The sequence below is a fragment of the Hemitrygon akajei genome, chromosome 31, assembly GCF_048418815.1.
Source record: "Hemitrygon akajei chromosome 31, sHemAka1.3, whole genome shotgun sequence".
Taxonomy (NCBI): Eukaryota; Metazoa; Chordata; class Chondrichthyes; order Myliobatiformes; family Dasyatidae; genus Hemitrygon; species Hemitrygon akajei.
Genome location: NC_133154.1, coordinates 25,103,678 through 25,128,976, shown reverse-complemented (window position 1 = coordinate 25,128,976; position 25,299 = coordinate 25,103,678). Strand labels below are relative to the sequence as shown.

Here is a 25,299-nt window from a genome sequence, read left to right as displayed (position 1 = left end):
CCCCCCCATCTCTCCCCACCAACCTCCCTCCGGGCACTCATCCCTGCAAACGGAAGAAGTGCTACACCTGCCCCCACACTTCTTCCCTCACCACCATCCCAGGCCCCAGACAGTCCTTTCAGGTGAGGCACCACTTCACCTGCGAGTCAACTGGGGTGATATACTGTGTCCGGTGCTCCCGATGTGGCCATTTATACATTAGGGAGACCCGCTGCAGACTGGGAGACCGTTTCGCCGAACACCGGCGCTCGGTCCTCCAGCAGTGGCGGGATCTCCCTGTGGCCACACGCTTCAATTCCACAGACCACTCCCACTCCGACATGTCTGTCCACGGCCTCCTCTACCGTCAAGATGAGGCCACACGCAGGTCGATGGAGCAATACCTTATCTCCCGCCTAGGTAGCCTCCTTCCTGCCGGCATGAACATTCAACTGACAGACCTCCGCTGATACCCCTGCCCCCCCTTACCCCATCCCTATCTATTATTTTAGTCTGGTTCTCTTTCTCTCTCTTTCCCCCCCTCACTATAATCTCTCCCCCCAGCCCTACCTTTCTTTCTCTTTTATTTCCCATAATTCTCCACTTTCCCCCTAGCCCATTTCCCTCCAGCCTATCACTTCCCAGCTCTCTATTCCCCCCCCACTTCTTATCCCCCCCTCACTATAATCTCTCCCCCCAGCCCTACCTTTCTTTCTCTTTTATTTCGCATAATTCTCCACTTTCCCCCTAGCCCATTTCCCTCCAGCCTATCACTTCCCAGCTCTCTATTCCCCCCCCCACTTCTTATCCCCCCCTGACCATCCCATGTTACTTCACTCCTGATGAAGGGTTTCGGCCCGAAACGTCGTCACTACCTCCTCCCATAGATGCTGTCTGGCCTGCTGAGTCCTGCCAGCATTTTGTGTTTTTATTTATTTCCAGCATCTGCAGATTCACTCGTGTTGAATTTAATACAATTTTATTATGCTTGCCTTATGAGTTTTTTTAAATTTACAAAAGGGAAAGAAAGAGATTATATTCAAGAAAGGTAAGCTAAGCTTAACTACCATTTTTAACTACCAAAAGTTGACTAAAATTAATTCTCTACTAAAAAGAGTATTGACAATCATTTTTGGATTATTATTTCTGCAACTTACTGATCACGCTAATGTACCGTGAGCTGTAGAAATAATAATTTTTACGCAGGGGTTCCCTGAGACTTGAAAATTATTTCAAGAGTTCCTCCAGGGTAAAAAGTCTGAGAGAGGCTACCCTGGAGGCAATCCTCACCCTCAGTTACCCGCCTTACTAGGTAAGCTACAAGCATTGAAATAGATGAGTTTAAAGCAGAGGTCCTACCTGCCTTTGTACTGTACACGTCTCCTCATTGCTAGGTTTACGCATACTGCTGCATTCTCACTGATTTCAATCTCACAAGTCCCAGACCCCTGCCATTCTAGTTTAAACCCTTCCTGGTCTCACAAGCTAATATCCCCACTGGGATACTACTCCCCTTCTGGTTCAACTACAGCTCATCCCTCGCGTTGCCTCCACCCAGAAGAGATCCCAGTGATCTGAGAACCTGAATCCCTGCCCACTGCACCCGCTCCTCAGCCGTACATTCATCCAGCCTATCCTTCTATTCCTGGGCTCCCCTGCACCCGGCATCGGGAGTAATCCGGAGATCCCCACCCTCGTGGCTCTGCATCTTCGTTTCGTTCCTAACTCCCTACACTCATAAACACAAGGGATTCTGCAGATGCTGAAATTTCAGAGTAACGGGCCGGAAGAACTCGGCACATATAAAGGGGAATAAACAGTCAATGTTTTGGAGTTCAAAGTTAACTTATTATTCAAATATGTAAATGTCACCATATACTACCCTGAGATTCACTGTCTGGTGGGCATTCACTGTAGGTGCAAATGGAAACACCAATGAAAAACTTAACACACAAAGATGGGCAGAGCATCAATGTGCCAAAGACAAACTACAAATAAAAAAAACAAATAATAATACATAAATAAGTAAGTAGTAACATTGATTACGAGTTGTAGAGCCCTTGAAAGTGAGACGGTAGGTTGGGGATTTAGTTTAGGCCCAGACCCTTCACCAGGACAGACCATTCCTGAAAAGTCTCGGCCTGAAGTGTCCTGTCTACAGAAGCTGCCCGACCTGCAGAGTCCCTCCTGCTGCATTATTGTGCGTGTGTTGCTTCCCTGTAGTTAATCTGCAAGAACAATGGCTAATTAATGTATTAACGCACACGTCTTTGCGATGTGGGAAAGATCGGGGGAAACCCACAGTGTCACGTGCAGGCTTTCCACAGAGGTCAGCGGGGGTCGCTGAGGCAGGGGCGCGACCCTCTTTTCCAACTGAGGTCCGAGGAAGCGTGCATCGTCTCCCTTCCAGACGGACGGTTTTTACCGCTTCAGGTAACGCTCCCCGAGCGCGGCTGCTCCGAATTCACAGCCCCCAAACGCCGAGTGAACGGAACGAGCTCGGCCAGTCAGAATTAACGTTTCGGGCCCAACCTCCTCATCCAGGCAGGTGCTTCCCGATCTTCTGGGCACGGCCCTTTCCGCTGGAGAAAACCCGCGCTGTAGCACACGCGGAACGGCATCGCTCTGAGTTGTAGCCGCCGAGGGCGACCCCCCCCCCCCCCCAGATCTCCACCCCCAGCGCGGCTCCGCCCACCCGCCGCCGATAAAAGGAAGGCTCTGGCCGGAGGTTGTGGAGATGTTACTTTACAATCACTTGACGCTGGGTCCAGAGCCTTTCTTCTGCGATTGATTAAACTTAAGGTAAGAGAAACTCCCGTGAAAGTTTTATTGGAAGTTTAGTCGGTTTCCTTTGAAGTGAAATCGTGTCCCTCCCTGTTAAGGGTCCTGTCTGATCAATTTCCAGATCGAATCTGAACTGACTATGGATCGCTTTTATTTGTGAGATCAGGGGCATTGTCAAGTGGACCGTGCACCGACCGTGCGTTAATAATTTGGACTGATAAAGAGGACCTGTGTTCCTTTCGAAGCAAGCAGAGTGTAATGCAATGTTTGCTGTAGTTAAAGGAGGTCGGTCTGTGTGCACAGCGACGTTAGAATGCAGAATGCATTCAGTGGGTGCCAGGCGGCACCTATGGAGGTGAATGAACAGTCGGCATTTGGGGCCGAGACCTTTTATTTATTAGCCTGGAAACGTCGTCTCTCCACAGATGCTGCCTGGCCTGCCGAGTCCTTCCAGCATTTTATTTGTGTTGCTCCGGGATTTCCAGCATCTGCGGGATCTCTCGTGTTTGCGCGTAGAATGATCCCGTAATCTGTTGGTGAGGAGGAATGAAGATCCACTTTAAAGCGTATAAATATATTTTGGAAAAAAAAATGTCACCACCCTCCTGGGTTGCAAGGGCAGTACCTCTGGGGTGGGGGGAGGTTAGGAGCCTTGGGAACAGTGACAGTGCACCACATGGAAATGTTTCTAACCAGCCCGTGACACAACATACCTCCTATCAGTGAGGTTCACATTTTGCAACTCATTGATATTTTGGCACAGAACTTTATAATTGTCCTGTTTTCAGACAATCGCGCTCATTACCCATGTAGACTTTATTGTCTATTTGTAGATTTTAAAGGCTTTCTACTTCTGCCCTCTGTGTATTTCTGTCTGAAGGCGAAAGGGACAACACTCTCATTGTCCTGTGAATTACTTTCGACTGTAGTTCTACAGTAACGAAAGGGCTGTTCCTAGAAGGTAGCACAGACCATTCAGCCCGCATGTTGTGCCAATCTTTATGCCGGTTTATACTAAATTGACAGCAAGAACTCTCACCATCCAGGCCATGCTCTCTTATCGTTGGGCTGGAGGAACGGTGGCCTTAGGTCCCACACCACCAGGTTCACCACCCTTCAACCATCAGGCTCCCGAACCAGTGTGGATAACTTCACTCACCTCAACTCTGAACTGATTCCACACATCAGGCTCCCGAACCAGTGTGGATAACTTCACTCACCTCAACTCTGAACTGATTCCACCACCAGCAAGCTCATTTTCAAATCCTCTGCAATTCATCTTCTCGGTATTGTTTCATTTTTATTTGCACAGTTTAATCTTCCCCCTGCTCGCTTGCTTGTTTTCCAACCTTTGTTGATGTAAAGTTCTTCATAAATTCTATCATATTTCTCTATTGTCCCAGCAAGTCGTATACGGTACTGTACAAAAATCTTCGGCATACATACATATATGTGGCAGAGAAGGAGTGCTAGGGATGGAGGGTGGTGGTGTGGGTGGCAGACACACCCGGCCCTGAGACACCAGGCAAGGTAATTTGATTCCAAACAATTGGTTTATTGATCATTACAGAATGTCTCTCTGGTCCTTCCCACACCCTCACCTCTCCCTTCCCCTTTTCCCAATCATGATTCCCCTCTCGCTGCCCCCTTCCCACTCTCAGTCCACAATAGAGACCCAAATCAGAATCAGGTTTATCAGCACTCACGTACGTCATGAAATTTGTATTTTTTATATATATATATATGTGTGTGTGTGTGTATATATATAGATATATATATGTGTGTGTGTGTATGTATGTATGTATATATATATGTGTGTGTGTATATATATATCTAAGATCTTTGATAAGATTTGATAATTTTACTTTGACTTTGAAATGCCGTCCTCCTGTGTATCATCCACATCCCTCCCTTCCCTTCAGATTCATGTGTCTACCTAAACTTCTCTTGAACTCCACCAAACTGCCTGCTTCTGCTGCTGCCCCTGGTAATCCATTCTGGGCACATGCCACTCTCTGGGTGCTTTTTTTTTAAAAAAAAAAGCCCTGCCCCTCAGTGTAACACACAAAATGCCCGATGGGTCTCAGCCTGAAACATTGACTGTTTATTTCCCCTGCCCTGTACATTGCCTTTAAAATCCTCTCTCCCAGCCTAACTTTAAATACATCTCTAGTATTTGATGTTTCTCTCCTAGGAAGAAGACCCTACCTATGCTTCTCATAAGCTTAACACCACAAAAACATAAGACATAGGAACTGACTTGGGCCATTCAGCCCATTGAGTCTGGTCTGCTATTAGATCATGGCTGAGTTATTATCCCTCTCAATCCCATTCTCCATCCTTCTTCCCATAACCTTTGACACCCTGACTTTTTGTTTAACTTTACTTTATTGTCGCCAAACAATTGATACTAGAGCGTACAATCATCACAGTGATATTTGATTCTGCGCTTCGCGCTCCCTGGAGTACAAATCGATAGTGAATATAATAAAAATTTAAATTATAGATCATAAATAGAAAGTAGAAAAGTGAAAGTAAGGTAGTGGGAGCAAAAACCCAAGAGACAGGTCCGGATATTTGCAAGGTATGGCCCAGATCCGGGTCAGAATCCGTTCAGCAGTCTTTTCACAGTTGGAAAGAAGCTGTTCCCAAATCTGGCCGTACGAATCTTCAAGCTCCCGAACCTTCTCCCGGAGGGAAGAGGGACAAAAAGCGTGTTGGCTGGGTGGGTTGTGTCCTTGATTATCCTGGCAGCACTGCTCCGACAGCGTGCTGTGTAAAGTGAGTCCAAGGATGGAAGATTGGTTTGTGTGATGTGCTGGGCTATGTTCATGATCTTCTGCACTTGGCTACACTATGATACAAAGTTCCCTGGACTTTGGAGAAGAGCCAAACTGCCTTCATTGTGTTTCCATCTTCCTACCTTGTTGAAAGAGACTTCAGCGGAGTGAACCACATACTCATAAAAAAGAGAAACCACTTGTACATTGTTACATGTGGGAACTTAAAGCTTTTTGCTGTCACAACTTTAACCAGATATTTCAACCATCAATCTCAAGGATCACATTGATATCAAAGCAGCTGTACTGCACATAGGTATTGTGTAAGTTCAGTTTAAAGATAATTTAAAGCAGAATAATTTTTCTCATGTTAGCATATGATAGACATGTTTTTACACTGTAGGGGGGCACTGGAAAGTATATTATGCCTAAGAGGAGCACTAGCAAGTATGAAGATGTTTTATTTTACTTTACTTTATTGTCATCAGACAATTGATACTAGAGCGTACAATCATCACAGTGATATTTGATTCTGCGCTTCGCGCTCCCTGAAGTACAAATCAAAGTAAATATAATAAAAATTAAAATTATAAATCATAATTAGAAAATAGAGAAGGGAAAGTAAGATAGTGAAAGTCAGGTCCGGATATTTGGAAGGTACGGCCCAGATCTGGGTCAGGATCCATTCAGCAGTCTTATCACAGTTGGAAAGAAGCTGTTCCCAAATCTGGCCGTATGAATTGTCATGCTCCTGAACCTTCTCCCGGAGGGAGGAGGGACAAAAAGTGTGTTGGCTGGGTGGGTCGTGTCCTTGATTATCCTGGCGGCACTGCTCCGACAGCGTGTGGTGTAAATTGAGTCCAAGGATGGAAGATTGGTTTGTGTGATGTGCTGGGATATGTTCACGATCTTCTGCAGCTTCTTCCGGTCTTGGACAGGACAACTTCCATACCAGGTTGTGATGCACCCTAGAAGAATGCTTTCTACAGTGCACCTATAAAAATTAGTGAGGGTTTTAGGGGACAGGCCAAGTTTCTTCACCTTTCTCAGGAAGTAAAGGCGCTGGAGGGCTTCTTGGCAGTGGACTCTGCTTGGTTAGACCAAGTCAGGTCATTTGTGATATTGACCCTGAGGAACTTAAAGCTTTTGACCTGTTCCACCTGCGCACCACCGATGTAGATGGGGTCATGCGGTCCGCTACTCCTTCTGAAGTCAACAACCAACTCCTTCGTCTCGCTGATGTCGACGGATAGGTTATTGTCTTCGCACCATGCCACCAGGTTCTTAATTTCCTCTCTGTACTCAAAGTCATCATTTAGCCGAGATACGGCCTACAATTGTGGTGTCATCAGCAAACTTGTATATTAAGTTCGATGGAAACTCAGCTGTGGAGAGATACAGCACAGAGACAGGTTCTTTGGCTCACTGAGTCTATTTCATCATCCATCTGTTCTATAACAATCCTGCATTTATTTATATATTTGTTTGTTTGTTCAGAAATAAGGCGGAATAGGACCTTACTGGCTGCCAGCACCCCCGATTTAACCCTAGTCTAATGCTGGGGCAATTTACAATGTCTAATTAACCGATGTGCCTTTGGAGGAAATTGGAGCATTAGGCGAGGACGTGCAAACTCCTTATAGTGGACGCCGGGATTAAAATCTAAACCAACTCTCTGAGCTGTAGTAATGTCACACAAACTGCTGTTCTACTGCAGCGCCCCACATTCCCAACAACCCCCCCCCCCCACCCCAGGTTCCACCCTTCACCTGCACACCGAAGGGCATTTTACAGTGGTCGGTCAATCCATGGACCAGCACGTCAGTGGCCCGTGGGAGGGAACTGGAGCCGCTGGGGGATCTCAGACAGATCGTGCAAGCTCCACACAGATTGGATCTGCGGAGCTGTGAGGTCTACACTCAGTCTCTACTGCTCTGGGATGACTGAGTCCGCAAGTAACCAAGGTTTGGATGAAGACTTCTGAGGTGGACTGGCTGAGGTGGTGAAAAGGATTGGGACAGCGGCGGGAGGGGAGAGTTGCTGGGCATTTCTCTGAAGACGAGAGTCCACGGTGATATCTGGAAATGTCGTTGGTTCAATTCTTGTGTGACGAACTGGCCTCTGATTCAGCAGGAGTGCTCAGACTGAGGGAGTTGGGTGAGGGAGGGGTGCGTGTGTAAAACATTTAATCTTTTGTGGTCTCGCTGGCACGGGGAAATGTTCTGGACTGGGACTTTTTCCGCCTTCATTTCTTATCTTGCGGCACTGCACGTCAGTGACCTTTCCCAAGGTTACCTTTGTGATATATTAAGTTCTTCTTGGCTTCTACAACCACCCTGCTGTCTAGGGAAAATCTACAGTGGCAGATTAACCCATCGACTTGAATGCCCTTGGGATGTGGCATCCGGGGGCAACCCACACAGACAACCCCAGAGGTTAGAATTGAACCTGTGTTTCTAGATCTGTGAGGCATTGCGGTTCTGTCCAAGTCCTTGGGCTGTCAAAGGCACTATATAAATGACTCTGTCTTTTGCAAAACTCCGCGCCTGCATCTGCACATTCCTCTATATATTTGTATGGGACAGCAGTCTCTGCTCTGTTAATCCCCTTTCAAAAGACAGCGTGATTTGCCAAGAAATAGCAGAAGGCGGCCCCTTTCTCCTAGAGCTGTAGACTGACTTGATTTTTCTGGCTGTGCCTAATGGTGGACGGGATTGAGCTGCTGCCTTGAAGTTCCAGCGAAGTGGGTTCAGTCCTGTCTGTGTGGAGCACGTACGTTCTTCCCAACTCTGTGCGGGTCTACCAACGCACATCCTGGGGCATACGGGTTGGTTCCTAATTAAGGATTAGCTTTATTTGTCACAAGTACATTGAGACATTGAAGAATTGGCCATTGGTGTAGTTGGGAGGCAGGGGATCTGGTGAGGGAGAATAGTTAACAGGGAGTTGGGTTAGGCAGAGGCTCCAGAGGCCAGCTGCCATCTTTCCTCATGTCAGAGGAGATGAGGATGTTCTGGTGTGACCCCAGAACTAACCATTAAGCATCCAGCAAATCAGAGTCGGTGAGCTCTGTCTTTGGACGGTGTTAAGAGCTGAGTCGGTGACCACGTGCACTGGGGGTTTACGGATGTCCCGCTCGTCAAAGCTCAGGGTCACACAGTGACCCATTGCAGATTGGGGGTCCTCTTCGTTAGAGCGCCTTCGCTCCGACCGCCGCAGAGGGCAACGTTTCCCAGTGGCCGCCCACCCCAGTTCGACTTCTCGTTCCCATTCTGACAAGTTGGTCCGCAGCTTCCTCCACCGCCGCGCTCCGGTTGGAGGAGCAACACCTCGTATTCCGACGTGATAGCAGGAACATGGATTTCTCCAGCTACCAGCAGTCTCTCCCTCTTCCCCTTCTGTTTACCCCCTCATCCCTTCCCTCCTCCTCACCTGCCCATCACCTTCCCCTGGTGCCCCTCCTCCTGTAGATTCCTCATCACTTCCTCCACCTATCACCTCGCTGATTCAATCCCCCACCCCTCCCCGCCTTCCCCCCTCACCTGGTCTCACCCATCACTCCTTCCCCTCTTCCTCCCCACCTTCTCATTCTGGCTTCTGCTCCCTCCCTTTCCAGTCCTGATGTAAGGTCTCGGCCCGAGACGTCAACTGCTCGTTCCCCTCCGTGGATGCTGCCTGCCCTGTGTTTTGTGCGAGACTCAGGGAGACGGACTGTGGCGCTGGTGGTGTGCGGTGCTACCCGGGGGGTATTGCGAGCTGTTAAGGCAGAGGTGAGCTCTGGACAGCAACAGTCACATTAACGAGGAAGCTGTCAGCAGAAAGAGCGTGTCTTTGTACGCTTGATCATCTGCTTGTTTTCAGTCACTGTGTCATAGATACAGGCCATTCAGCCCATCGACCATACTGACCCATTTATACCAAGCATGCACTGATCAAGTTTCATTCCCTTCACACTCCCATCGTTCCCCCCCTCCCCCGCTCCCCCACTTCAATTTCTAACCCCTCACCCACACTCGGGGGACAATCTATAGCAGGCAATTAATCCACTATCTGCTTGTCATTGGAGAACTGGAGTACCTTATGGGGGGGGGGGGGGGCAACACGTGGTCACGGGGAGGACGCGTGCAAAATCCACAGAGACTGTGGCAGTAGTCAGGATTGAACCGGGTTCTCTGGAGCTGTGGGCCAGCGACTCTCCCAGCGTGCTGCTCTGCTGCCTGGTGCAGGTCACAGACCCTCGCCGCCCCCCCCCCCCACCCCCACCCCCAACCTCCCAGGTTTAGCTAATGGAAATTCGCCCTTTCCAAGTTCACAAATCGCCACCCAAAAATTTGAAGTACAGAATAATATTTTCTCTCAAGGAGTTTATGCGGGGAAGAAAATACACACAAAAGCAACACACAATGCTAGGAGCTGGGCATCTGTGAGCCCACCCTCACATCCATAGCTCGAATCCCTTCTCGTGCACTATAGGAGAGCCACTTTGTTGAAGCTGTATGCTTTCACATAAAACTTTGAACTTAGGCCCCATTTACCCTCTTTCTTTTTCAATCTTTTTATTAAATTTCCAATTAATAAACATATCAGTATTGATAATGGTACAGCGAGATCAGGATTACATTAATAACGGCTGACATGTAAAACCACATATTTCAAATAGCAAATGGAGTTTAGCCTCCCAATCTCTTAGTAATGAACCATGAAAAATATACTTACAAAAAGAGAGAGAAGGAAAAAAACCCCAAACTAAGAAAAACTAAACTAGTTGGAAAAACAAAACAAAATGAGCTGCCATGGTTCATCAGTTAAAATTATAATTTGTCGTTAACTCTGCTCCTCTATACATGAACAAAAAAAAATTACCTTCTTAACAGGTCGTAGAGCCTGTATGATAATGCATCGAATAGCAGTGGGAATTCTTTACTACCTGCTTGCCCGCATAGGGGCAATATTTGGGGCGGTACCATTGTGTAGTGGTTAGCACAACGCTTTCCTATACCAGGGACCCCGGTTTAAGACCCACAACTGCCCTTAATGCGTTTGTATGTTCTCCCCGTGACCGCATGGGTTTCCTCTGGGTGCTCTGGTTTCCTCCCACAACCCAAAGAAGCATGGTTAATGAGTTAATGATGCGCTATAAATGCTGCTGGTGTGTCGATGAATGACAGATCCTGGGGAGTTTGGGATCTGGAGAGAATGGGGATATAGGTTTAGTGTAAATGGTGGTTGATGGCCCGCATCTGTACTGAAGGGCCTGGTTCTCACTGTATAATTCTGTTGCAAAAGGGTATTCCCAAAGGGCCTGTTTCTCATTGTATAATTCTATTGCAAAAGGATTTCCAGAAGATCACACAGCAGGTTTGAGGATCTTTGTAGAAGGGATGATGGAGGTAACTCCTCTGTGTGTGTTTGTGTGTCTCTATTCAAAGACAAGCAGAGGTTTGAAAACCTTTGGGAGGTCATTTGGTTACGAGAGGCACTGGAGAAACTGAGGGCTTTCTGAGGTAGACCAAAGTACTTATGCAAGCCAAAATGATTTTAAAATGCAAAGTAAGAAAGCTTTTAAGTTTTGAATATCACCTGTGTAGGGTGTCCTATCAGAATCCTTGTTCTTCAGCCCTTTACCTTTTCCACCTATCACCTCCCAGCTTCTCACTTCATTCCCCTCTCCCATCCACTCCCCTTCCCTCTCACCTGTGCCAGTGAATTGTACGCTGTCCATGAAATTACTTTCCTTGATTTGAAGCGATTTGTTTGTCACAGGTGCTTTGAAGCAGCACTATTTGTGTCAAATCAAATTAGTGTGGATTGTGCTGGGGGCAGCCCGCAAGTGTCCACCACATTTCCACAGCTCGCTACCCCTAATCTGTACGGTCTTTGGAAAGTGAGAGGAAACCCACCTGGTCTTGGGGAGACCGTGTAAACTCCCTAGAGAGAGCGTCGGGAATCGTAGCCTGATCTGTGATCACTGGCACGGTAAAGTGATTGCACTAACCCCATACCGTCCGCTAAACATGCAATTCCATAGCTGGATTGAATTTTGGAGCCTCACACTGGTACAACATCTACTAACCTGAGAACAGCTTCCCACCGGTTTTCCTTTAAAGAGTTAAATCAGGAAGTGTCATTCAGTGTGTGGTGACAATCCTGAACTGCAAAATGGCCATGAACGTTGGGAACGTTTATGTCCATACTGTGGCTGAGCTAGAACCAACTGTGTGAACGTAGGTCATTTAAGGCAAATTTTAAGGTGATTGGAGGAAAGCATAGAGGGTAAGTTTGAGGTGCGTTTGTTTTTTTTACACAGAGAGTGGTGGGTACATGGAACACCTTGGTGGGAGAGGCAGATACATTAGGGACATTGAAGAGACTCTTCGATTAGACGTGGGTGATAGAAACATGGAGGGCGATGTAAAAGGGAAGTGTTAGATTGATCTAAGAATATATTATAATATTATATGTTAGAAAGCCATCAGACTCCTCAATACCCAGAGTCTAGACTGAGATCTACATCATTTATTATTATATTGAAATTTGTCCTCTACTGTGCCTATTGTCTTGTTTATTAATTATTAATTAACCAATTTATTGTACTGCCCTGCACTGTTTTGTGCACTTTATGTAGTCCTGTGTAGGTCTGTAGTCTAGTGTAGTTTTTGTGTTGGTTTGCGTAGTCTAGTGTAGCCTTGAGTTGTCTCACATAGTCCAGTGTAGTTTTGTGTTGTTCCTTTTCTTTTCCAATCTTTTTATTATTCAAAAATAACACAAGTACATCGAAGTAACAACACAATGCCTCGAAGAAAAAAAATTATCTTAAAGATTGAAAATTCTGTGAATAAAAAAAACCCTATTAAGCAAAAAAGTGTGAGGGGAAAACCCATTGGGGTACAACCCCGGAGCCATGTTGTGTTGTTTCATGTAGCCCCAGGGTCCTGGAGGAACGTTGTTTCAATTTTACTGTATACTGTACCAGCAGTTTATGGTTGAAATGACAATAAAAAGCGACTTGGTACGACATTATGGGCTGAAGGGTCTGTAGTGTTTTAGGTTATGTAGGTCTCAGGTTACCAGTAATCTTTTCGCATGCGAGGGCAGAATCAAATTGCTGATCGCCTCTACCTCTGGGCTCCCCTCTTGTAACATGTGGCTGGACCTGCGTTATTCTTGCTCGTGCCCATTGGCGGAGTGATGGCTAAGCCCTAATGTGGGCGGGAGACGCGCAGTGACGGAAGGCAGTGGGTGAATGGAGAGTAAGTTTTGCTCAAGGGGGACATCCGAGGACCCGGATCATGTCCTAAAGATAGAGGGTCAAAGAGCACAGAAACAGACCCTCAGTCCACAGAGTCCGAACTCATCCTGTTTCGCTCCCCCCCACCCACCCCCAACACACCCAGATCCTATGTCTCACAATGGGAATGTTTACAGCAGCCAATTAACCCAGCGACATGCACATCATCGAGATGTGGATGGCACGGCCACGTATCAGTTTACAGAGCCTGCGATTAGAGTTCAGGACCTGCGAGGACCTCGTCTCTTCTCCCTGTGACAGGGTGGGTTTCCTCCCACAGTCCAAAGACGCAGAGCCGCGGTTAGTAAGCTGTGGGCGTTCCGTTTTGGCACTGGAAGCGTGGCGACACTCGCGGGCTGCCCCAGGCACAATCCTAGGACCGCCGTTGGTTGTTGATGCAAGGAACGATGCATTTCACTGTACGTTTCGATGTACGTATGATAACTAAAGCTAATCATTAATCTTCAATCACCTGGAGGAATATATACAGTGAGAGAGAAAACTTGTCAACGCCACGCAAGTAATGCCAGAAGTTGGGATTGAACTTGTGTCACTGGAGTGGTGAGGGGTGGGGCGGAGGCAGTGGCTCTACCAGCTCCAACATCTGCCCATCTCCTAAAGTCGGTTGAGCCCAAGGTTGAGTTGTTTTGCCATTTAGTCTGGCCTCTCGTTGACCTCCTTGCATCTTTGATATCAAATGCTACTGCATGGTGTATGAATCTAATATGAGATTTTTTTGATTTTTTTTGGAAGCCAAATATTGTAGAGTTCACAAGGAGACACCAGAGGCTGCAGATACTGTAATCTGCGGGAGGAACTCGCAGAGTCGAGCAGCGTCCGTCAGGGAAGCCAAGACGTTTCAGGACGAGGTCTTGCATCGGGCTCTATCTGCTTGACCTGCTGAGTTCCTTCAGCAGATTGTTCATTGAAACACCCGTAGGTGGTTCTGAACAGCCCTGGGCAAATCCTCATTAATGAGCAATTATTTCAAGTTCAAGTTTGTCATTCGACCACGCACAGGTATGGGGATTGTCCATCATGTCCGACAATGACAGGAAACCAAAGTGGCCGTTCCACTCTCTCAACCTTAGAAGCCCGGGTCCAGTGGTACGAACGAGAGTCCCAAACTAGGATCTTCCTTGGTTGCAGTGGAAGACCTGATGTCTTCTGTGCCTTGCCACGCCCTTTGCTCTCCACAGAGCGTTGCAGAACCACCTTCCTGGCCATTGGATCTCATCTGCCCGGTTTGCTGGGAGCTGACTTCCCCTGCTTGGACAGGCATGTCCCTATCTCACCAGGGTATGAGGCCGCCGGCTGCCCTCACCTGCTTTAGCCCACCTGTCAAAACATCGTGGCCACTCTCACGGTGCAAACAGCTACTTGGAGCCACAGGTGAGAGCTGAGTGTCCAGTAGGGGACCAAAGGAGAGCAAGATGCCTCTCACCAGAGGCGCTGCCCCTCCCTGGGCAGCCCATACACGTATACAACTAAATGAAACAGCGTTCCTCTGGGACCCAGGTGCAAAGTACAGTCACACACAGCATATATGGTTACGACGACACATACAGTCATAAAGTAATATTAGCGCAAGTCCCTGAGTGAAAACTGATGGTACATAGCCGGAAATTAAGGGGGTAAGAATATTTTCCCTGCTTAATTTGTAAGCATCTCCCAGGGAGACTATGGTTAATCATTGCTTGGTTTCAGCAAGGCGCTCACTGAATGAACCTATAACTGAGAAAATTGGACTTGTGGAACCTGCTTCCATCTGGATTTAGTAGATTACCAGGGAGAATGAAAGATGCTGTTGAGCAGTGCTCTGACACCAGTTAAGGGACAGTCAGAATTGGCTGCAAGGAAACCCTCTTCAGAGTCAGGTTAAATATCGCTGGCATATGAGGTGAAATTTGTTAACTTTGTGGCAGCAGCACATTGCAGGATATGACAGCAGGGAGAAAAAGGGAAAACTGAATTACTGTAAGTGGATTTAAATAGTAGAGCAAAAAAATAGTGAGGTAGGGTTCTTGTCGACATGGAGGTAGAAAGGGGACATTTAGAGGGATCCTTTTGTTTAGGAAGGGAACAGAATGGTGGCAGGTCCCTCCTGTTCAATCCTGACCTCGGACGCTGTCTTCTTCCATGTGGGTGGCCTCCAGGTGCCATGGTTTCCTCCTACGTCCCGTAGACGGAGAGAAAGATTCACTGAGGCAGTACGTGTGTCACTGAGAACGAGATAAAGAAGTGCACACAAGGACAGAATAAGATACAGTTCTGTATAAAAGTTCTAGATGTATAGCTAGAGTGCCTAAGGCTTTTGCATAGTACTGTAGTGAGTTTATGTATTGCATTGTACTGCTGCCAAGAAGAAAAATCATGACATATGTGAGCGATGATAAACCTGATTCTGATATGAGTCTCTACTGTAGGGGGCAGGGAGAGGGGAATCTTGGTTGGAAAAAAGGGAAAGGAGAGGGGAGGGAACGAGAAGCACCAGAGAGACGCTCTGTAATGATCACTGAATCAATTACCAAATATTCTGGACTAGACTCACCCAGGCATCATCCCTGAAGAAGATGGCAGTTTGTTGGTCATAATTACTACCCGTACCTGGCTGGAAGCCCAAGAAGAGTTTATTTGTAATAAACCAATTGTTTGGAATCAAATTTCCTTGCCTGGTGACTCAGGGCTGCGTGAGATGCAGTTTTGCCCAAGATTGTATTTTTTTGGGAATGTATCCTGTCCCATCTGCCCACAGTGAACAGCTGGCTTGTCTTCATCTTCAGTGTGCTGCTGACAATTATATTTTATTTATGTTTGCTGAGGATGAGTGTTGACCAGGACACGGAACAGAGCTTCTCCAAAGTCTTTTGCCTTCAGCCGAGGCAATGATAGCTGGGACGCTGGAAACGCTCGGCAGGTCTGTGAGGAGAGGAGCACAACTTAATGCTTCACGCCGAGCGCCCTTTGGGAACTGGGAGAGTGAGAAAAAGGTTTTAATTTGCAAAGTGGGTGGGAGGCTGAATGAGGCAAAGGGGAAATCTCTGACGAGGTCCATGGTTTATTGAGGCACTCCATTAATAGATTATTCAGTGAGCCATCGAATTAACAGGGTAACGAGTAACCCATTTAGTTAATAGGTTAATGAGTGAAGTTACAGGAAAATTAAATATATCCCAGGCCTTGTTAAAAGTGTGGGGTTTAGATCAGGGCAAAGACTCGGCGTATCAGACAATGTCTGTGGAGAGAACCTTGAGGAGTCAACGCCTGGCATATCTCGTCCTCAGCAGTTTGAAGGCTCCCTCTTGCCTCTCCAACATCTAAATCATCGATTTCCCTTCTCAGAGCAAAAACTGCTGGATTCTTTGGGAATTAAGCTGACAATTCATGTGGGACATTGGTAGCTGCAATCTGCTACTCTAGATTTCCTAGGTACAGGCTGGGGAGCAGTGGACTGATCTATCTACAGATACTGGCGTTGTTTGCATAAACTGTGGCTGACCCTATCCCGGCCATTCTAGACCCAGGCTAACGCCACAGGCCCTCTGCTCTTTTGTCCTTATCTCTCTCTCTTTTAATCTCTTTTTACATCCATACACCCTGCCCCAGCCTCTCTCTCTCCTCCCTGGTTCATTTCTGTCTCTGTCGCTGACCCATCTCGGTCTGCCTGTCTCTACCTCTTCCTCATTAGCACACAGACCAGCTCCCCGTGCCTCCCTTTCTCTCTTCCATAGCCTATCTTGTCCGCGTGCACGTGCAGATTCCCACTTTATCTGCCATGCCCGCACGCAGAGTCCAAATCTGCAAACGGGCACGCAGACACCGTGAGTCAGACACACTCAGATACACACAACTGCATGTACAGACATAGACAAGCACACACAGAAAGTCAGACACACAGACAGACGCACACACCCACATGTTTAACACACACAGACTCATGCCCGTATGAATGTCAACACACAGACACTCAGATAGACAAAGACACAGACGGGCACGCAGACAAATGCGCGCGTGCACACACGTTTGTATGAATTCTCATCATTTTTCCATTGCCTTTCTCCGTTTCTCTACGTGCAGAGTCCAGTTGTTCTGAACTGAGACCGAGGGCTCAGAATTACATACATCGTCTTGTACCTAACCTATACCCAACGTGTGGTTCGGGTCAGGTTAGCAGCTGTTATTCCCTGAAAGACCCATGTACTGAATTGGAGAAATCTCAGCTCCTTCTGCAGGAACTGTGTGGGTGTCATGTCAGATAAGGATACAACGATTGTGTTGAAGAAACTTGCAGCCAGTAAAGGCGGTTACCATTTGTAAAGTTTATTAATTTTATAAAGTTATTTTCCAGTTTTGTGCCAGATTTCTGTCATTCATCGTGAGAGTTTAGGTCACCTGCATTTCCCTGGAAATAAGTACAAAGGCTACCTTGAACTGTCTGTTTTCATTTTGCTTCCTGAACTATACTTGGCATAAGCACAAGAGGTTCTGCAGATGCTGGAAATCTTGAGCAACGCACACAAAACGCAGGAGGAGCCCAGCAGGTCAGGTCACATTTACGCAAGGGAATAAACAGTCAGCGCTTTGGGTTGGGACCTTTCATTAGGAAGGACCTCGGCCTGAAACGTCCGCTGTTTATTGCCCTGCATAGCCACTTCCCAACTTGCTGAGCTCCTCCAGCACTTTGTGTCTGTAACATTAGTGCGAGTTCTCTTTCTTATTATTTTTTTGGTTCCACTTTCTCCCTTATTCATCTTTCTTTCCCACTTTCTCTCTCTCTCCGTTTATCCCCGTCTATCTTTTTCTTGGTTATACTTCATTTTTTGCTATTCCCTCCCCCGCACTCTGCAGAGAGGGGTGAAGTGGTATTACAGTGCCACCAACAAGGGTTTGATTCCCATTGCTGCTTAGGGAATTTGTGCGTTTCCCCCCCCCCCCCCCCCCGTGACTGCATGGGTTTCTTCGGGTGCTCCAGTCTCCCCCCACGTTTCAGAAATACATAAACGTTATTAGGTTGTGGGTATTATCTGTCGATGCTGCAGGCTTACCGATACTTGCGGGTTATCCCCAGCACATCCTTGCACTGTGTTGGTTGCTGGCGTACACAAAACATTGCACTGTTTTTCATTACCTGTGACAAATAAAGCTAATTTTATTGTCTCTGTGTGACTGCTGGGCTGTAACTCGGGAAGCCCCGATATATAGCGTGGTTGGGACAGGCCTCGTTGTCGGGTCATCTCCTCACTCTTACCCCTTCAAGGGGTGGGGGCTGAGAGACCCTTTGGACAGCTGTGGTTGCTTACTAAGCGAGTGATCAACTCTTTCTTTTTGCTTTAAGGAGATGAACAGTCTTTAGTTGTGGAGTGTAATCCCGCGGGCATGTTGAGATGAAATTTTATCATGTACGTCCGAAGAGCTCACCAAGGGAACAGCCAGTGGTAGTGAAGAAGCTGTTTGTGAGTATAATTTTTTTATATATACCCTCTCTTGGCTCTTTGCTTTCACACAGCCAGATACCCCGGGTTCCACTCAGTAGAGGTGGTACGTTCTCCCTGTGACGACGTGGGTGTCTAGGTGCTCGGGTTTCCTTCCACATCTTCACATCCCAACGGCGTGTGCATTAATGGGTTAACTGGCCACTAAATTACCTCTTAATGCTGGTTAATGTTAAAAATAACAAAAGGTTGACATGCCCACCACCCAGGACATTGCATCTTCTCATTGATACCATCAGGAAGGCACACACTCAACGATTCAGGAGCAGCTTCTTCCCCTCTGCCATACAGATCTCTGATAGACGTTGAACTCACTACCTCATTATTTTTTTCTTAATTTCTGTGTACGCACCACTTATTTAATCTTAACTGTTTAATATATATACTTGTAATCACAGACTTTCCCCTAAATTATCAGGTATTGCATCATACTTTGCCGCCAAGTTAACAAGTTTCACGCAAAATGCCGGTGATGTTAAACATGATTCTGATTCTGATGTTTGAGAGAGCTACTGGGTGGCAAGTGTAGAGGCAAAGGAACTAGGGGAGTAGGGATTGATTAATACAATATCAAACTGTTTTATACAAATAAACTCTTCTTGGGCTTCCAGCCGGGTACGGGTATCGATTATAACCGACCTTTCGATGACAAACTCTGCCATCGAAACATCGGTTATAATTGATATCTGTACCCAGCTGGAAGCCTGTTAAGTGTTTATTTGTCATATACATTGGGAAAAGCACTAGATCCTTTTTATTTATGCTATATTTTTATGTATTGACATATTTTATATATAAAGTACATTGTACATTTACATCTAAAGATTATTATATATTGTCACCTAGACACTCCACTTGCTGAGATTGATCACGAATCAGAACCAGGTTTATTATCACCGGCATGTGATGTGGAAATTTGTTAACTTAGCAGCAGCTGTTCAATGTAATAGATAATCTAGCAGAGAGAGAGAGAGAGATAAAAATAAAGATAAAATAAAACATAATAATAAACAAATAAGTCGATTATGTATATTGAATAGATTTTAAAAATGTGCAAAAACAGAAATAATGTATATTTTTTTTAAAAAAAAGTGGTGAGGTAGTGTCCAAAGCTTCAATGTTTATTTAGGAATCGGATGAGCAGAGGGGAAGAATTTTGTGTCCTAGCCGCCTATGGAGTAGATGTACAAGCCTGGGTTGTTGCCCACGAAGCAGGCATCTCCTCTCCATACAGCTGATAAATCTAAAGGAACGGCAAAGGCCAGCACTGGCCTCGCAGGAGCTGCCAGTCGGCATTGAACTCAATGTAAGACTTTGTGGTAGCAGTACAATGCAATACATGATAATTTGGGGAAAAAAAGTCTGATGAATTACAGTAAATATATCATAAAAAATATTTAAGTAAAAATCCAGCTCCGGATTTTTCCCTCAAGGTTTACTCCGGGAGCCTTCCCCGTGAGTGGATATGAGCTGCAAAGTGGTGGAGGTTGGAGATCAGAGTTTTCCTTCTAAAATGAACTGCCAACTACAGCCAATGAGCCCCATCCTGCTCACAGTGACTGCTAGTTTTAAGGCGCCAGTAACCTGCCTCTGCCCCTTCTCCCGACAGTAGAAACGATTCTATTGGTCTTAGCAGCTAGGCCAGCGCGTGAAGCCCAGGAGCTGGACTTGGTTGTCCGAGGCTATTTGGGACACGCTCCTTTGGGAGATTTAATTGGTAGTGGGAGCTCATCCCCACTAATTCCCCCTCTGGTTATGACAACCTTAAGGAAAAAAATATGAGTATAAGGGGTTGGTGCGGACAACTTGGAGTATAATGCGCACTTCTGGCTACCTACACCTACAGGACAGATGCCAATAAGATTGAAAGAGTGTAGAGAATTGTAGATTCCTAATGGGTTTTTTTCTTTCTTTTTTTCTTTTTTTTCTTTCTCTTGTAGTTAGTGGGGTCTTTTTTTAGTAAGTTTGGGGTTCCCCTTTTAATCCTTTTTTGATAAGTTTATTTTCTTCAGCTTTATTAATTGTATATATATCAACTTGTTACAGTTTTGTATCATTTTATAGCTGTACAAGATTATATATCAATAAAAAGACTCTAAAATGGAAAGAGAAGATTTACAAGGATGTTGCTGGGACTTGGGGGCCTGAGTTGGTTGAGTCGGTTCGGACTTTATTCCCTGGGCCGTAGAGAATGAGGGATGTTTGATACGAAATGGGGAGGTATAGACAGGATGAACGCAAGCAGGCTTTTTTACTGAGCCTGGATGAGAGTAGAACAAGAGGTCATAGGTTACGGGTGACAGGCGAAATATTTAAGGGCATCCTGAGGGGGGAACTTCTTCATGCAGAGGGTGGTGATAGTGTGGAACAAACTGCCGCAGAAGCAGTGGATGCAGGTTTGGTGTCAAGATTTAGGGGAAGCTTGGGTAGGTACATTGATGGGAGGAAAATGGACAGCTTCTGGGACTCCGCAGAACACCAGTTTGGCATGGGCCAGCGAGATAATTAGTGTCTATAATGTTTATGGACCAACAAGAATGCGATTGCTGGCCTGGGAGTCAGCGTGGCTCAATGAACTGAACAGCCTCATGTCATTGCAGTTTTAACCTCCACCCATTCTGGATGGCTGGTTGTGAAGTGGCAGGTAGGTAGGGAGCCGGGTGAGAGGGAGAGGATGGTCGAATTCCATGAGATGAGGCGTTTATTGCCGTAGGCATCTTGTAGTGAGGTATGGGTAGCATCACTGGCAGTAGGCACACGGAATATAAATCAGGCCGTACAGTGAACAGAATCAGGTTTCTGCATGCTGTAAAACTAGCTGTTTTGCAGCAGCAGTATACTTCAATACATAACTATTCTTCTTGTAAATTTTACAGTGTATTTAAAAAGCTAAGTAGCTCAATAAGAGGGCAACACAGAGAGGTGGTGCTCCTGGGTTCAGAAATCTGATGGTGGTGGGGGGGGGGGGGGGGGGGAGAAGCTGTTCCTAAAACATTGAGTGTGGGTCTTCAGGCCCCCGATGGTAGCAATGAGAAGAGGGTTTGTCCTGGATGGTGAGGGTCTTTAATGATGGATACCGCCTTTTCGAAGCATTGCCTTTTGAAAATGTGCTGGATGGTGAGGAGGCTAGTGTCAGTGATGAAGCCGGCTGAGTTTGCAATTCTCCGCAGCTTTGTTTGAGCCTCCATACCGGATGGGGATGCAACCATCTCGAAGGCTCTCCATCGGTAGAGATTTGCTAGTGTCTTCGGTGACATATCAAATCTTCAGCAAAAATCGCTGGGGCGTTTGTGGCACTCTCCGTGAGCGGAGCTGGTGTCTGCGGTGAGTCGACAGACTTCAGAGCCCCGTCAGCCACTACTGCAGCGTGGCTCTCTGAACGAAGAAGATAAAAACCCGCAGATGCTGGAAATCAGAGTAACGCGCACGCAAAATGCGGGAGGAACTCAGCAGGCTAGGCAGCTGAGGAGTAAGCAGTCGACGTTTCGGGCTGAGACCCTTCGTTAGGACCGGGGGAAACGAGATGAGAAGTCAGAACAAGAAGGTGGGGGGAGGGGAGAAAGAAGTACAGGGCGGTAGGCGATAGATGAAACCGGACGAGGGGGAGGGGTGAAGGAAAGAACTAGGAAGTTGATGGGTGGAAGAGGTAAAGGGCTGGAGAAGAGGATATCTGATTGGAGAGGACAGGTCATGGAAGAAAGGGAAGGGAGAGGGGCACCAGAAGGAGATGATGGGCGTGTAAGAGATTGGGAGTGTGGATGGGGAATGGTGAGGGGAGGCGGGGGCAATTTTTGGAAGTCCAAGAAATCATTGTTCATGCCAGTAGGTTGGAGGGTTCCCAGACGGAATATGAGGTGTTGCTCCTCCAATCTGAGTGTGGCCTCATTGTGACAGTCAGAATGGATGTGGGAAGTAGAACTGAAATGAACGGCCACCGGGAGATCCTGCTTTTTTTCTGTCGTTGGTGCTTGGTGAAGCAGTCACCTAATCTACATTGGGCCTCGCTGATATACCAGAGGTCACACTGGGAGCATCGGATACAGTTGTTGACCCCAACAGACTTGCAAGTGAAGTGTCGCCTTACGGCGAGGACTGTTTGGGGCCCTGAATGGTAGTGAGGGAAGAGGTGTAGGGGCAGGTGTAGCACTTGTTCAGCTTGTAAGGTTAAGTGCCAGGAAGGAGATCGGTGGGGAGGAGCAAATGGGCAAGGGAGTCACGTAGGGAGTGATCCCTGAGGAAAGCGGAAAGGTGGGCAGGGAAAGACGTACTTGGTGGTGGGATCCCATTGGAGATGACAGAAGTTATAAAGAATTATGTGCCGGACAAGACACCAGCTCACAAAACGCTGGAGGACCTCAGCAGAAAACCCTTAACAAACTTTACTTTCTCTTCCTAGGCGACTTTCTTTCTATTTGTATTTTTAACGGGGAGAAATGACGCCTGTAACTTTGAAGAGTATAATCCTGTTACCAATTACGCTCCGAGCATTGAGAGTCTGGTGAGTTGGTGCTGCGTTGTGCGTTGTTGGGGGGAGGTGGTGCTGTTGGATGTTGGAGAGGAGGGTTAACTTGCTTATGAAGTGACGCCTCAGAACAGACGAGATTGGAGCAGGGGGTCAGCTGACTGGCTTCGACCCTGCTCTCTTTGATTCGGTATGATCAAGGCTGACCCATGGCTGCGCCGCTTCACCGCTATTGACTCAGCTTCATCTACCTGCTTTCCCCCCAGAAACCTTAATTCAAGTTCAAGTTTATTTTCATTCAACTGTGTACATGTATACAGCTAAACGAAACAACATTCCTCTGGGATCAAGGTGCAAAACACAGTACACGTAGCACAGAAATTAATATTAACAATTTTTTTTAAAAAAAACCTTCACCTTCCACTCTCTGTCTCCATCTGCCCACTCCAAACCCCTTTTCACCCATCTCCATCTGCCCTCCAGCCCCTTCTTCATTCACCTCCTTCTGCCTATATCCCACTGAGAAGAGGGCATGGGGGTCCTTGATGGTAGGGGGTCCCTTCTTGAGGCAGCCGCTCCTCTAAGTGCTGTCAGCGGTGGGGAGGGCGTGCAACGTGATGGACCAGGCTGCGCCCCGCGACTCTCTGCAGCCTCTGCTGTTCCTGTGCATTGCAATTGCCCCGTATCAGGGCGTGATGCAGCAAGGGCTTCTGGGAGTCTCCGTTTTTTTTATTCAGCTAGTTAAAGGTGATCCATGAAAGAGGTTAAAGGGCGGCGGGTATAACACACACAACAAGCTAGAGGAACTCAGCAGCTCAGGCATATCTACGGAGGGGAATGTTTCGGGCTGAGACCCTTCATCAGGACCGCAGGAATATATATGTTTTTCATCTGGGATGACACAGTGACACTTGTAGCACCATTGACCTGGGTTCAATTCCCGCCGCTGTCTGTAAACAGTTTGTACTGTCTCCTGAGACCGTGTGGGTTTCCTTTGGCTACCCTGCTGCCATCCTCCCGCATTCTGAAGGCATATGGGTTAGTAGGTTATTTGGTCTCATGGATGTAAAAGGGTTGGTGTGGGCTAATTGGGCCTGATACCATGCTGTATCCAAAAGTAAAAACACTACTTAAGGTCTAAAGACCACATTGAAATCTTTTATTTCCCTGTTTGTCTTTGCAGAGAGACAACCTTCCCACTGACTACAATCTCACAGTCTTCCTGCAGGACAATACAGGAATGGTAAGTTACAACTTGCTGGGGTAGATTGGAAGGACACTTGAAAGAGATCATAAGAAAATGCCCCCCCCCCTCCCGTTTCCTTAATTAAAGGATTACTAAAAGAAAGAAATAAAAACAAAGTGGGCCCATTATAATTAAACGGTCAAATGTGCACCAGTTGGAGCTCAAAGATATATTCACCAATCATCAGGAGAACTCGGCACCTTGCTCCACTGCCTCCCCCTCAGGTGGAATCCTAGGGATGGTTCTCTCCTGCATCTTCTCTCTCCATCTCCCGCCAGAAAAGGACCCCAGCCCACACCGGTGTCAGGTGGAATCCTAGGGACGGTTCTCTCCTGCATCTTCTCTCTCCATCTCCCACCAGAAAAGGACCCCAGCCCACACCGGTGTCAGGTGGAATCCTAGGGAAGGTTCTCTCCTGCATCTTCTCTCTCCATCTCCCGCCAAAAAAAAAGGACCCCAGCCCACACCGGTGTCGGGCGCTCCCCTGATTGGACGGCTCGCATCTCAAAGCACCCGTTATCTTTAACCGTAACTTCTGCAGAAAGACCATTATGTTCGCAGTGAAACCTTTCCCAGGGTGTCACACTAAGATAAAATAAAACTTTATTTGTCCCAAAGGAAGTTGTTGTTGCAATGTTGCTCAGTCAGGAATATAAACTTTAAAATACAAAATATAAGCATTGAGGTATGAAAAAAATATAAAATGTGCATTAAAAAGCAAATACAGATTTGCATTGAAGGCATATACTTGTATACTTAAGGAGGAGGAGTTGTAGAGTCTTAAAGCCACAGGGAGAAAGGATCTCCTGTGACGTTCAGTGATGCACCTTGGTGGAATCAGGCTGTTACTAAAGGTGCTCCTCTGTTTGTCCGGTTGGCAAGGTTGGATAGGGAACTCGTCTGCTGCTGTATTCTGGTATCAAATTGGTTTATAGGCACAGCGGAAAAACTTTATTTTGCATGCCGTCCAAACAGATCAGTACATCAAGGGCATCTTCGAGCAGAGGGAGACCAGTAACAGACTGCAGAATAAAGTGTCACGCTTACAGAGAAAACGCAGTGCAGGCAGACAATGAGGTGCAAGGTCACAGCGATTATTGTGAGGTCGAGGGTTCGTCTTATCGTAGGAGGGAACCATTCAATAGTCTGATAACAGTCTGAAGCGGTCCCTGAGGCTGGTGGTACGTGAGTTCGGGCTTTTGGGAAGAGGGAGAAGAGAAAAATGTCCCGAGTGGTTGGTGCCTTCCGTCACTAACTGCTTTACCCTC

General features: G+C 46.9%; 1 protein-coding gene across 4 annotated transcripts in view; it reads left to right on the top strand.

Moving 5' to 3' along the window:
• The window catches only part of LOC140719493 (uncharacterized), a 101,593-nt gene that overhangs the window by 61,752 nt on the left and 14,542 nt on the right, over positions 1 to 25,299 (top strand). Inside the window, exons 1-4 of one of the 4 annotated variants that reach the window (XM_073034210.1) lie at positions 2,339 to 2,412; positions 18,167 to 18,284; positions 22,720 to 22,821; positions 23,969 to 24,028. In XM_073034210.1, the coding sequence (XP_072890311.1) occupies positions 18,216 to 18,284; positions 22,720 to 22,821; positions 23,969 to 24,028 (231 nt within the window). In that variant the 5' untranslated portion in view covers positions 2,339 to 2,412; positions 18,167 to 18,215. Of the gene's footprint in view, positions 1 to 2,338; positions 2,413 to 2,647; positions 2,782 to 3,919; positions 4,050 to 18,166; positions 18,285 to 22,719; positions 22,822 to 23,968; positions 24,029 to 25,299 lie in introns of those variants that run through there. The other 3 variants (XM_073034208.1, XM_073034209.1, XM_073034211.1) reach the window with 3 other exon arrangements.